The 14,000-nt window shown below is 41.2% G+C and overlaps 1 protein-coding gene across 1 annotated transcript; it reads left to right on the forward strand.

The window, feature by feature from the left end:
- The first annotated feature begins 1,191 nt into the window (after positions 1–1,191).
- LOC306733239 (cytohesin-1-like) lies at positions 1,192–13,507 on the forward strand. Its single transcript, XM_079214446.1, has 12 exons — positions 1,192–1,395; positions 3,994–4,076; positions 6,963–7,027; positions 7,632–7,698; positions 7,887–8,005; positions 8,856–9,049; positions 9,433–9,581; positions 10,311–10,422; positions 11,662–11,738; positions 11,822–11,893; positions 12,395–12,549; positions 12,630–13,507. The coding sequence occupies exons 4-12, from the start codon at positions 7,639–7,641 to the stop codon at positions 12,706–12,708; spliced, it is 1,017 nt and encodes a 338-aa protein (XP_079070572.1). The 5' UTR covers positions 1,192–1,395; positions 3,994–4,076; positions 6,963–7,027; positions 7,632–7,638; the 3' UTR covers positions 12,709–13,507.
- Positions 13,508–14,000: the final 493 nt, after the last annotated feature.

Genomic DNA, 14,000 nt, shown 5'->3' on the forward strand with positions numbered 1-14,000 from the left:
TGTGATTTAAAGATGTCTCATTCTGTCGGGGAGGAAAAAATCAAAATGGACTACCAATAACATGAATTGTTTTAGTAGCTACCGTCAAAACTTCCACCAGTACAGGAAGTTTTTCATAGCGGTTTTCCACTTGACAAAGTGAATGGTACCTTATTGTTCATACATTACACTACTGGTAGTCCATTTTGCTTTTCTTACCTGACAGATACTTCACTTTAAAACAACTTTACCCCGCTGAGAGAGCAGCTCAAGTTGTCATTACTTCCTCGCTCTACCGCTTACAAAAATGTTTTTCTTCTTTTCCTGCGTCAAGGCACAGGCTGTTTCTTCCCTGCTGCTTGGATTTGTCTCTGCATCCTTACTGGACTTTTGAGCCTGAAGGCTCTGTGAATGCAAATCAGTCAGTAGGGAGTTTACCATAACCACAGGATTATGGCACTGTGTTTAGCTTGTTATCCTCGGGGCCAGGGAACATTGAAACGCACAATTATTGCCTTGTGAACACTGAAATGGACATTTTTTTGCCGTGTGAACTGCAATACTGAATCTCAAAACGCAGCTCATTTTCTAGTCTTTGCCTCGGGGCCTGGGTCAGCTGCGGTCCTGTGGGTGCAACAATGAGACAAACCAATGAGGGAGCTGTTGTTGGTGTTTTCTATGAGCAACCACATGTGATAAGCAGAAGATAATGAAGTATTTTATTCAACAAGAACAGAAAGCTCTTGTTTAGTAATTTGTTATTTATTGCATTTTGGTTGTTGCTGCTGTCCAGGCGAAGTGAGTTATGTCTGCGCCGCCTGCAAAACTGTGGCTCCCTACCTTCTTTCTCTCTGGGACACCAGCGTCCACGTGGGGGAGCCTGTGTTTGATACCGTGAAGGAGGGAGGAGTCAAGATGGACAGGGGGAGGTGGGGGAGAGAGATGGGAGTTCAAGGGTTTTCCCCTCTCGCTCTCTCTCTCACACACACACACACACACACACACACACACACACACACACACACACACACACACACACACACACACACACACACACACACTCGAAACACACTTGTCCTCATCTTCATTTAGCTGCAGGCCTGCTCTCCTCCTTTCCCCGCTGCTGGAATGAGAGCCTGAGGATTAAGAAGCAGGAAGGCTGGACGAGAGAACCACAGGATTGGGATTGGGATCATTGGAGGGCTCGGGCAGGACTGGATTATTTTGGGAGATACCAGATTGGACTGCAGTCTGTCTACATTATTCACAGGCTGTTTTGTACTGTGAATAGTGACTCAGTTAGACTTTATAGAAGAAAAAAAGTGGGAATCAAACCTTTTTTCAGCTGCACTGGGAGTACTGGGACCATTGAGACCTGTGGTGAAGCTACTCAGCAGCAGATAGACGCTTTCTCTGGTATGAACCTCAGGATTATGACACAAATGTGTAGGTGTTCAGTGCGTCATCATAACTTCTGCATCACAGCTATTTTGAAGAAACGTATCTGAATGAGTTTGTGCGTGTGTGTGTGTCGTCACGTCTTCCTCTGAAAATGTCGACAGCTGAAAACCCAGACAGAACATATGCGTGGTTTTAGTTTTTTTCATGTCATTGTGTCTTCAGAGGATGTAATGTGTTGCATAACTAAGAAACAATAGAGTGGAAGAAGAAGGAAAGAGAGTGAACTTTAGTCCTGAATGTGTTGGTTGTCCATAGCAGTTGGTCATCAGCAGCTTTGCTACTGCAAGGTGTCCCATTACTTGCCAACACAAACACACACTCGGTGACCTCCAGACTATGCAGAGCAGCTGGTTGAAGACGCATGTTGTTATTTACGTCGGAATGGGTGTGTTTATTTGTTTGAGGGGAGGACGAATGATATGACAGTGTTTCGTGAGTATTATTTCCTCAATCTGAATTAAAAGCCAGAGAGGAAGTGAGTGTGAATGTCAGTTTCACTGCCTCTCTGCTCACAATGCTGCGTTATTCTCGTCCTCAGGTTTATAATAAGAGCTGTTCCGGCCTACTTAAACCTCTCTCTGTGGACGAGGGTTATGTGTATATGATGAGCGAGTGCGTCACTGTCTGTGTGTTTCCAGTATGTAAATAATATCACTATCTAAGGCTGTGGCTCCTGTCACGCCACATTGGACCTTAAGCCTAGTTAATTTGCCTTGAACACAGTCAGAGGTGTCTTCATGTCCTGAGAGTTTGAAGGGTTTATTTACAATATGAATTAGCCTATACAATTATCATTTGTATATGTGTACTGTACAACTGAAACGTGGAGTTAATTAATTGACTACAAGTTGATAGATTGTTATTTATCTGCAACAAAACAAACGAAAAACAAACACTTTGTCAACTTGGCCTCTGTAGAAAACTAATAAATTGACCTTGAGCTAGGATTTATTTTGTCCAATGTGAATCTTTAAATGACAAAATGCTATAATTCAGTGCCTCAAATGTTCATATGAGTAAACAGACTTCTCCTTGTGAAGTTGTAAAAAAAGTTTCTGGTTAGAAATTGAAGGTCATTTGAATGCCAATAAAAAATCTTTTTAATGGACAGATTTACTTTTTCGAATTGTAATTACTAAAATCATTGTAACATGTTTATAAATATTGAATCATGGTGACTAGTTCCTCCTCTGTTGCTCCAGAAGTTGACACTGAGAGTCTCGGTCGTACCCGATCCCTCAGCGTGACTCCTGTAATGAGGCAGACGAACAGCAGCAGCTCAACATGTCCTCTGTCGCTCCTTGTTACTCGGCATAATTTGTGCCTTTTTCTTCACCTTTTGTCCCTCGTTGGAGCCTTTTTTCGAGAGTAGCCATAGCAGAAGCTTTGTCAGGCACCCAGTGAAGAGGAACAGCGGTTATAGTTGACAGAGCAGAGGTGTGATGTGTGAAACATGCATAATGCCGATCAACACAACTGCATGCTGCGTTCCCTCTTTCATTACTGGGATGTAATCTTCCTCTTTCCTTTTTCTTCTTCTTCTTGCTGAAGGTTTCTTAAGAAAAACCACATGTCCGTGACTAACATAGTCGCGTTTCCTTCATCACCTTATCGTTCCTGTGCAGATATCATGCATGTCTGTGGACTCGGGAACTTCTGCTCTATCAGAGTAGCACACACTTGTTAAAGCACAGTTCAGGGTGTGTAGTAAATATAAGGCGCCATGCACATTTGAGCTTAACAGATACAGTAAGATGTCAAGTCTAATGAACCATTTTCCAACCATGTTTCTTCTATTTATAATATGTCTAAACAGCCTGAATCGGGCTACATTTTCTTGTGTCACCAATATCAATATGAGAGAGCAAACTTTTGTATAGTGCACCATGGCAAACACCTTCCATATGTTGCAGTCTTTGCAATGGATTTGTAAATTGTGAACTCAATGCTGAAAAAGTGTCCTGTCATGTTTGGTCCTAGTTTTAGTTGAGATAAAATCACTCTTACCACGTAGATTTAGTGTGGGGGGTTTTCTCAGCCTCCTACACCTACAGGTTATCATTAACCTAGCAATACGAACAACTAGATAAACACAATTTTCAGCAAAATATAGCTGAAATATATGAATTTTTTCAGGGGATTTTGACACAATTACTCACCTGTGGGCTTCACGATACTTGGTCCAAAAGCCGTCTGAGTGACAACATTTTGTGTGTGTTTTAGATGTTATTATTTCCTCCTCCTTACTTTGGTGTTGGCACTGATGTTATAACCAGAAGTCATCACGTTTCAGCTTGTTAGTGTGTGTCTGTGTGTACATGTATGCATAAGACAAATGGGGTTGATTTCATTCTCCACTTTGGGGTTTGGATGCTGAGGGTAATTCGATGGATCAAAGATTGTGTTACCGTAGTGACTCAGAGCTGTGTGTGTGTGTGTGTGTGTGTGTGTGTGTGTGTGTGTGTGTGTGTGTGTCCAGTACATCTTGCCTATTGTGTCTGTGGGTATATTTGATTGTTGTTTTGAGTGCTGCATGTCTCTCTCTCTCCTCAGTGCCTGATGACCTCAGTCCAGAGGAGAGACAGGAGCTGGAAAGCATCCGCCGCAGAAAACAGGAGCTACTGCATGACATACAAGTAATAAGACACACTCATCTCCCTTTCACCTTTTAATTTATTTAATCGGTTTGTTAAACCTTCATCTGAAGTTCTAGCTTCTTGGCAACGTTTTTGTTTTCTGTCCTCAGTTATTACTGCTTGGACAGAATACAGCTGTGAAAGAGGAGTTTGTTTTGGTCTCGGCTGTAAAACCCTGCGGCTGTCTGGACTGTTGCAAATGTCTTTCTCTTTAACAGTTCTTTTTAATTTTCTTTTTTAAATTTTTAGCTTTCACAGTTTTTTACAATGTAAGTGATGGTAAAATCAACAGTCCTCGTTCTGTGCAAAAGTATATCTGACGTTAATAATAGGTTTCAGCAGTCTGAAGTAGACAAATCAAATGGGTGTTGTCCAAAGTTTGTGTTTTTTTTAGAGGGAAATTCCCTCTTTGTGTTTGTGGACAGTGTTGCTCTGTTGAGCTGCAGTGGAAGGAAAGGAACAGGGAATTTTCTACCCAAAACACTCATTTTTGGAAGATATCCACGAGATTGACTGAAGCCTCATATGAACTTTAGTTAAGAGTTTTAATACATTTGGGCACAGAACGGAGACTGTGAATGTGGACTGTTATGACGACTGTTTTGAGGCATACTTGAAAAAAGTTGTAAACCTTTTAACCATTTTATTTATTTCAGAGCATTGCAGAATCGTACAATGCATTGTTTGTATCTCTTTGTCTGAACATTGCATTGTTCGGGTAGTCCTTTTTTCTGTGTGTCCTTGAGTAGGTTTGTACCTCCATGGTCTAGACATTTTTGTGTGTTTGTGTGTGTGTGTGTGTGTGTGTGTGTGTGTGTTTGGAGGGGGGTGTACAGGCGTATGACCATTCGAGCGTTACTGTACGCATTCAAGACAGATGATCCTCTTTGTGTGTGTGTGTGTGTGTGTGTGTGTGTGTGTGTGTGTGTGTGTGTGTGTGTGTGTGTGTGTGTGTGTGTGTGTGTGTGTGTGTGTGTGTGTCATCCAGCTCTCTCTGCCTGGAGGGACAGTTTGACCCGCTGCCTCAGTCCCCTTCAACCTTAAATAAATTAGCAGGATTGTCTGTGTGAGCCTTTTATCTGGGCAAATGTGTTTTGCCAGATTAGGGGGAATAGCTGGCTTTATCATCATGGACAAAAATTATAGTTAAAACAATTCTGAAAGTTGAATCTAAGAACCCATAATGACCTTTTTACCAGCCTCATATTTATGTTTGTTGATATATGACTGAGTTCAGGGCTGCAGCTAATGCTTATTTTCATTACAGCTGAGCCAGTTTGTCAATACAGGAAAATCAAACATCAACTATTTTGAGAGTTTATTAGTAATTGTTCATTAATTTCTCAAGCTTAAAATCTCCCAGATTCCAGAGTTTCAGTTTGTAAATTGTTCCATTTGATAATAAACTGAACATTTTGTGGTTTTGGGCTGTTGGCAGAGCAGTTTATGACATCAACATGAGCACTTTGTTTTTGATAACATTTTATAGATAGTCATCTAATCAATTGGTCGACTCACGTCAGAACTAGTGCAGTTAATGTGGAGTATAATTAGTATGTTTCCTCTTTGATTTTACTCAGTGAGAAGCAAACAAAACCCTTGCAGCGAAATGAAAAATGAGTCAGAACAGGGTTAATGAATGTCACAGAGCAGTGAGAAAATATGAGGTGAAAGCTCTTTCAACACAGAAGAATGGTGGTTCAGTGTTGATACTGAGGGAAATAAAGATATAACATAAACGTATATATTTTAATGAATTCCTACCAAACAAAAAGATTCAATAAAGGATTTATAACAGGATTCAGATTTGGTTAAAATTCAAATCGAACCCCTTCACTAGTCTCCAGTCAGCAAGGTGAGCGCCCAAAACACACACACACACACACACACACACACACACACACACACACACACACACACACACACACACACACACACACACGGCCAGAGGGCAGCAACACTGTGCGACTAGATTGATGGAGTTTGTTACCGAGGTCGACTCTCGTTCGGCGCTTCTCTCCTCTAAGCCCCGCCTTGTGTTGCTCTGGGGGGGGCGATGGGTAATGATCCATGAAATGTTCCAGTAATGGAGATGGAGGATGCTGTTCGTTTATAAGGGTGTGTAGCCATAGAAACACACATGCCAAGCAAGATATTTACCTTGTTTACCTGGTTTTCACACACACCACACTACACACACCCACTGAGAGTTGTAGATGGTTGTAGTTCTAATCCGAGACTCTAGCCTCATCTGCTTTTTTTTCTCTTTTCTATAATTATCTCAATTCATTATCTTTTCTGCTGGGCTCAGTGTTCCTCCATCTGTTGCTCTCCTCTCCTCTTTCCTCCCATAACCTCTGATCTCTCCGGAGCAGCTCCGCTAAGCCAGTCCAAGTCTTTGATCCGGCATATTCCCGTCTCCCCACTTGGGTGCCACTCAAGTAGCCCGGGGAGGAGGGCGTCAGGGGGGTGGAGGGGAAGGCCGTCTGATGAATCTGGGTCAACACAGGGGAGAGGATGAGCTGGGAGACATAACATGGGAACGGTGGTCGGCACTGATCCCAGAACAGGTGCTACAGCTCCCAGGGAGGGTTTCTGCAGAGGGCGGCTGCTTCACTAAACTCCTACCGAGAGGAAGAATGAGTTGGTCTGTGAGAGAGTGAAGCATGTGTGTACTTTTAGTCTTTCTTTCTGGGTCATCTCTTCTGTAAGAAGTGCTTGTCTGGATGTGTTGGTCAGTGAGATGCAGCTGGAACAGACAATCATGTGAAAAACATGTTGCTGCCGTGAGCCAAATTACCTCACACACGCATCACATGTATGTACCGTTTGGTTTCTGCTTCCTGATTCATCTCTCGCCGCCTCTCTCTCTCTGTCTGCTGTCAGAGGCTGAAGGATGAGATAGCAGAGGTGACCAATGAGATTGAACACCTGGGCCTGACTGAAGAGAGGTAAAGTATCTCTCAATCATTTCTCTGCGTGGGCAGCTGTGGTCCACTTAGTGGAAGTGCATTCATGGGAAAAGACAGAAAAATCTGCTTTACACTCAAAAGAATCCAATGCTTTGTGGCATTTAAGGCTGCAACTAAGGATTGTTCACATTATTGATTCCTCTGTCGAATATTTTGCCCAATGATAGTTTGTGAGGAAAAAGGAAAATCACGTTTTCCCAGAGCCCAATGTGAAGTCTTCAAATTGCTTATTTTGTCTGACCAACAGTTCAGAACTAAAAGATTTTGATTCGTAAATGTAATGTAAAAGTATTTAAAAAAAAACACAAGGTCCACTTCCCTGGCTATTCTGGGAGCTTTCACCCGTATTGAAAGCTCCCCCTTCTTCAGCTGAAGAGGGCTTTCTGTAAAGTGCCTGCAAGGTTGAGAATGAATCTCCACTCAAAGGTATTCAGTTTGCTATGAAGAAAAACAGAGAAAAGCAAACTAGCTGAAACTAGTGGATGTTTGGCATTTTGTCTTGATGAATCAATTATATGATTAGTCGTTGTTGTTTTTGCGAAGCCATGAATTAAGCTTCTGTTCTTTTTTTAATTGGTTTTAGGAAAAGCATGCAGAGGAATAAACAGATGGCCATGGGCCGAAAGAAGTTCAACATGGACCCCAAGAAGGTGAGAATAAATGGGGCGCTTCCTTTTTTATCTAACGGATACGTGAAACAGTATTGGGCTTTTTTCTAAATTAAAATAACAAGTGCTGCATATATATGATTTAGATCTTTTTAAGAAGTTCATATTTGGTGTATTTGTAATTTCAGTGAATGATGTTCAGACTGAGTAGTTCTGATTTTCTCCGTCAGGGGATTCGCTTCTTGATTGACAGCTCCCTGCTGAAGAACACCAGCGACGACATCGCCCAGTTTCTCTACAAGGGCGAGGGGCTCAATAAGACCGCTATCGGCGACTACTTAGGGGAGAGGTAAGTGGCACTAATGACGTTCGATCTAACGGGTCATTTTTCAGAGCAGACATTTTGATTTGTCATAGCAGGAAAAGCACATATTCCTTCTGTAGAGCTGCAGGAGTGAGTCCAAAAACCTGGGAATGAATTTGCATTTTTGCACTTCTGGGTCCCTCCTCTTAAAGTCAAAGGGTTTTTAGTTTGGTTGGTTTTGTTCCGCAACATGAAATGAAATACCTCTTGCGTAAATTTTGACACTTTTAAGTGTTAAAAAGTGGCGGCTGTTAAGAAGTGGCTAAATGAGACTACAAAGCTTCATCACCTCGACTAGTTCGCCTTTCCAGCCTTGTTTTGTAAACTCGTCTGACCGTGAAGACGTTTGTTGATAGCCTAACGTTAGCTTTTTACTTCTGTGATTGCATTTACACTTTAAAAAAAATCATAAAATAGGTGTTCATGTTAGTAATGTTGAGAAGATTTCTTTCTCTGCAATAATACAAAACTCAATGGAAAAATCCTGTTTGCCCCAGTAAAACATGACCCTGAACCTGAAGCAGGTTCATGGAATTCAGCCATCGTTCATTTTATTATTCACACCTGTGCTTTTCCAAAGGTGACATGTTTAAAATGTCTTCTGATTAAGGATAACGGACCCAGACGACACATTCTTTAAAAATACATGTATAAAGGATAATCCTGATATGTTTTCTCTGTGCAGAGCTGTACATGTTTGTAGGATAATGAAGCATTATTGGGGACAAATCATGCCTTATCAATATGCTATTAGTATACTACATTATGGCAGTTCTAAAATATTATCCGTGTGTGTGTGTGTGTGTGTGTGTGTGTGTGTGTGTGTGTCGTGCAGAGATGACTTCAACATCGAGGTCCTGCACGCCTTCCTGGAGTTACACGAGTTTACAGACTTGAACCTGGTTCAGGCCCTCAGGCAGTTCCTGTGGAGCTTCAGGCTGCCCGGTGAGGCTCAGAAGATCGACCGCATGATGGAGGCGTTCGCCCTGCGATACTGTCGCTGTAACCCCGGAGTGTTTCAAAACACAGGTACATGCGGTTCGGAAGAGGGAGGATTTAAAAAAAATTACAAATCTACTTTCACAGTTTTTTTTGTACTTCACTTTTTCTTTTTTGAGGAAGACACAATAAGTAAAGATACTGATTTTATTTCAGGAGTCAGCGGTAAAACAATTATTCTTTCCCAAAAAAAAATATTCGGAAAATGTTCAAACTCAATCACAAAAACACATCACAGATAATCTCATGCACATTTCTCTTGGCATAATCTACCTTGTGTCACGTAGTTTATGTCAAAAATGTAAATGATTGAAATCAGCTAATACTAGTACAGAGATGCGTATAATGATCAAAGGTTTAGTGGTCGGGTTCTGAAAAAGTACACACACACACACACTCTTTGTCTCCTACAGATACCTGCTATGTGTTGTCGTTCGCTGTGATCATGTTGAACACGAGTCTACACAACCCCAACGTGAAGGACAAACCCTCCGTTCAGAGATTCACGGCGATGAACAGAGGCATCAATGACGGGGGAGACCTACCGGAGGAGCTACTCAGAGTGAGACGCGTTTATTTCCCTCAAGCCTTTCCATCTGTGGTATATTTGGACAGTAACAAAGTGTACTTGTACTTGTTCTATGAAAACACAGTGGTTTTATTTGCTTTGATGAATTGTGCGACATATGTTTCCAGTTGATGTTATAGAATTCAAGATGTTTTTACTGTCATATGCACAGATAACAGACAGTTATTCTGTACAATGAAAAGCTTATTTTGCTGGGTCCTCCTAACACACAGAATTAGAATAAACGTAAGGTAAAAAATAAATAAAAATAAGGCACAAAATATAAAAGACATAACAGTGAATGTGATGTTAAATAAAATGTCTAAAGTTAGTCAAACAGGTAAAAGACCAATTTAACACAAAACATGTTCTATAAAAAAGTAGCTTTGTCTTTATTTAAGAGCTATATTTAAATAACAATATCAAAGTATAAGCATTAAAAAATACATATATAAAAGTAAAGGTGGCGGGTAAAAGGAGAAGGTACTGTTCCTGTGTAGCGCTGAGAGACTTAACCCATAAAATCACAATTATTAACTGTTATGTTTTGTATTAATAATCTGAAATTGCAAAGTAATTAAAGCTGCAACAATAAATGAGTGAAAAGTACAATATTTGCCCCTGAAATGTAATGGCGTAGAGATGTACAAAGTAGCATAAAATGAAAATACTCAAAGAGAAGAACAAGTACTTGAGTAAATGTCCTCATCATCGTCTCTGTAGAACCTGTACGACAGCATCAAGAACGAACCCTTTAAGATCCCAGAGGACGATGGGAACGACCTCACACACACCTTCTTCAACCCCGACAGAGAAGGATGGCTGCTGAAACTCGGTATGTGCAGCCATGTGACGTGGAAGTCAACAAACAGAAATAGCAATGCAACTCTTTTAAATTTGCCTCTAGTTTTCTGGAGTTGAAATAAATGATTGAGGAACTTATCGATGACCGCTTCTCCTTTGCCAAGATAACCCATCCACCTGACAGGTGTGGCATATCAAGATGCTGAATGAACAGCATTTAGCAGCATAACGTCTATTAGTCACTGACTATGGATTTCACATGACATGGCTACAGATATGCTTTTTAGTCACACAGGATTTATACGTGAAGAAAACGCAGCATTCACCCACTAAACTCAGTTCCAGCTTTCTCGGAAATGACTTTGACGGCTTATTGTCGTGAAATGAACATTTAGTTCAACAGCTGTGGTGGATGTTCCTTCAGCCGACATGATAATGGAGCGCTCCCTTAACACTTGCAACGTCTGTGGTGTCGTGTGATAAAACTGCACATTTTAGAGCGGCCTTTTTATTGTGACCGGTGTTACGCACACCTGTGTGATAATCATGCTGTTTCATCAGCATCTGAATAATCTTGGCGAAGGAGAAGCGCTCACTGACAGATTTTAGCCAAAGTTTTGACCAGAATTTGAGAGAAATAACATTTGTGTGCATAGAAAAGGTCTAAGGTATTTGATTTCAACAAAAAATGGGAGCAGAAACAAGTGTTGCATTTATATTTTAGTTTTAATGCATTTCATTCAGCATTATTCCTGGTGCTAGTCACTGTGAGCTGGAGGGCCCTCTAGTGGACTCGATCTGTAACAGCACCTTCAACATGGAGTTGAATCATTGTCAAAGTATTTTATTGACATTGTTCTTGTTTGTTTGTGTTTCATGGGTTTTGACTCCAGGAGGTATGTACCCTTAAGCTCCGCAGCATTAATGCCCCGCTTTGCTTCTGACCTGACCCCCTCCCTGCCTTTCACTCCCACTGGCTGTGTGCATTCGCCCTCGCATCACAATTTGCTTTCGATTGAAGACGGATCATTCCCGAGCTGTCTGCTGTTCAGACGTGACGTGAAAACACTTAAAGTAGTTTCACATCTTTTTCTAACGGCTGGCAACCTCACCCACGTTTTAACCTCAGCTTTCATCGTAGCGATCAGAAGGCTGATTTGTAACCCGCTGATGTGTGCTTCTGTCGTCAAATGAAGTCCGGCTTTCTGCTCCAACAACTTACATTTTGTTTCCTTAATAAAGTCTTAGCTCACCTGTAGTCTCTCCTCAGGAGGACGAGTGAAGACCTGGAAGAGACGCTGGTTTATCCTCACAGATAACTGCCTGTACTACTTTGAATACACAACTGTAAGTAAGAAGAGATATCTCATAAATAATGTATGTTGCCTCAAGTAAGTACTTTGATGTATTGTCTCTCTCTGCTGTTTAAGGACAAAGAACCCAGAGGAATTATTCCACTGGAAAATCTGAATATCAGGGAGGTCGATGACTCCAAGAAACCGGTAAACTCTTTATTCCCTTTCGGCCACATTCTGTTATGTAATTGGACAATTCAAACAATCAACTGTTTTTCTTATCAAGTGAGAAAAGAGGGATGGAAATAGCAGATCTTGATGAAAATCATAAAACTGTATGCAAAGATGCAAAAGAGATGCTGACTGGATGCAAAATAAATAGCATAATATAAACCAAAGGTTCAAATTAAGCAGTAGTGTGTTGATGTCTTTTAATGTCACCTCTATCCCACATTAAATGCTGATATACTTTATGTATCTTTCACCTATTGTTGTTGGATATCTATTAGTTTTTTAATTAAAAAACTACAGAAGAAATTATTTGTTTTCCTCTTAAACACGTCCAGAGTTTACCAAGCAGCATTTCACCAAGAATTGTTTAAATATAAAAATGTCATCTCGCATTTATTCCTAATTCCTAGTTTTAGCACTTTTCAGTCGTTTCCTGTAAATCTCCTGACGCGTCTCGTCGGTGTTGCTCCCTCTCAGAACTGCTTCGAGCTCTTCATCTCGGCCCACAAGGATCAGGTGATCAAAGCCTGCAAGACGGAGGCGGACGGGCGCGTCGTCGAGGGGAACCACACTTTTTACAGAATCTCCGCCCCGACCGCCGAGGAGAAGGACGAATGGATCGACAGCATCAAGTGAGCCTCATTCAAACTCCCTCCTGCAGGGGATCAGTAGGAAGTCTGGTATCTAACCCTCCTTCCTCCTCCACCTGCAGAGCCGCCATCAGCAAAGACCCGTTCTACGAGATGCTGGCTGCTCGCAAGAAGAAGGTCTCGTCTCTGAAGGGTCTGTAGAGCCGCTGAGGATCACATCGTGGAAAGGTTTGATTGACTGGACGTGGAACCGGTTCTTCCGCTGTGACGCGTGGACCTGACGTAGGATTCAGCTCTTAAAGAAGCGCTTCCTTTGTCTCATTTTGAACCGGCGCACCTTCGGTACCGACAGCTCGTTCTCTGCAGGTTTGCCCTTCTGTTTTAAAGTTTACTTTCCCACCTAGAGATGAAATGATTCAGTCCTAGACCTTTTTATTTTGTATCCTCTTCCTGAACACTCTGCTTCTGCAGCTCTGCCCTCTGGTTAGCACTCCCACTCCTCTTGCTGTCTGATTCCCCTCAGAGCCGCTTCACACATGCTGTGATGAGTCTCCTCAAACGGGAGATGTTTTCAGTCAGAATTTATTTTATTCGTGGTTGAACACAAGGTGAGAAAAAGACGGCTGCTGACGTTTGATAAAAACCTTTCTCCACCTTTTTGAAAGACCCATTACATAACGGGAGGAGGATGATGGGAACAGCTGATGAATGAATCTCATTGTACGTTAATGTGCATCAGAAAACAATGAAAATATCAGCTGGAAAAAACTTTCATCATCTCATCCTGGATGCTGGACTTTATTGTTGTACTGTCTGATTTAAAAGCTCTTTTCTAAGCCTGTTTTCTTACTGCTGTTGGTCTTTTGTCAAAGCACTGTTAATGAAAATGAAGGCGATGCATAAATAGCTAAATATTTATTTATCCAGATTTCTTGTAATTTATTGTTTTGAGTTTTGTCTCATTCAAAGTTTGCAAACCAACATTTAACTCTGAAATAAAAGTCAGTGACAAACAAACCAGGACTGGAAAACACTTTATTGCTGTAATTGTTCAGTCATGAAATTGTTGCGATTGCCGTGTTACGTTAGATTTGACACTAAATATAAACTATTTGTGCCATTAACAACTTTCCTTTTCACTCTTTTTAAAATTTAATCTGGATTCCGGTTGAGCTGAAACTAGTCTGACAAAATAACTTCAAACAAAAAGCTTGTTGACTTTGATGAAAATGTTGTTGAACCAGATTTGGGTCGTTTGTTTCAGGGAACTATCCCACGCGGTTATTTCCTGCTTTGCTTATCTACATCACGTGTAGAGATCACGCTGTTGTCACAGTGACTGCTGAATATTTTACTCTACAAGGAATGCGGAAAGTATTCAACAAGTGTTGCGCCCATTAAAATATAAAAACATTCCAGAGATTAGACGTATCTATCACAAAGTACGTATCACAAAAGTATCACAAGACAAAAGTGTTTTTAAATCAGCTGGT

The sequence above is a fragment of the Taurulus bubalis genome, assembly GCF_910589615.1.
Source record: "Taurulus bubalis genome assembly, chromosome: 2".
Taxonomy (NCBI): Eukaryota; Metazoa; Chordata; class Actinopteri; order Perciformes; family Cottidae; genus Taurulus; species Taurulus bubalis.

Excerpts from the sequence above, each read along its gene's own strand:
- LOC306733239 (XM_079214446.1), top strand. The coding sequence starts at position 7,639 with ATGCAGAGGAATAAACAGATGGCCATGGGCCGAAAGAAGTTCAACATG. Across the intron at positions 9,050-9,432 it reads CGGAGTGTTTCAAAACACAG|ATACCTGCTATGTGTTGTCG; the intron begins GTACATGCGGTT and ends TGTCTCCTACAG. Across the intron at positions 11,894-12,394 it reads TCGATGACTCCAAGAAACCG|AACTGCTTCGAGCTCTTCAT; the intron begins GTAAACTCTTTA and ends GCTCCCTCTCAG.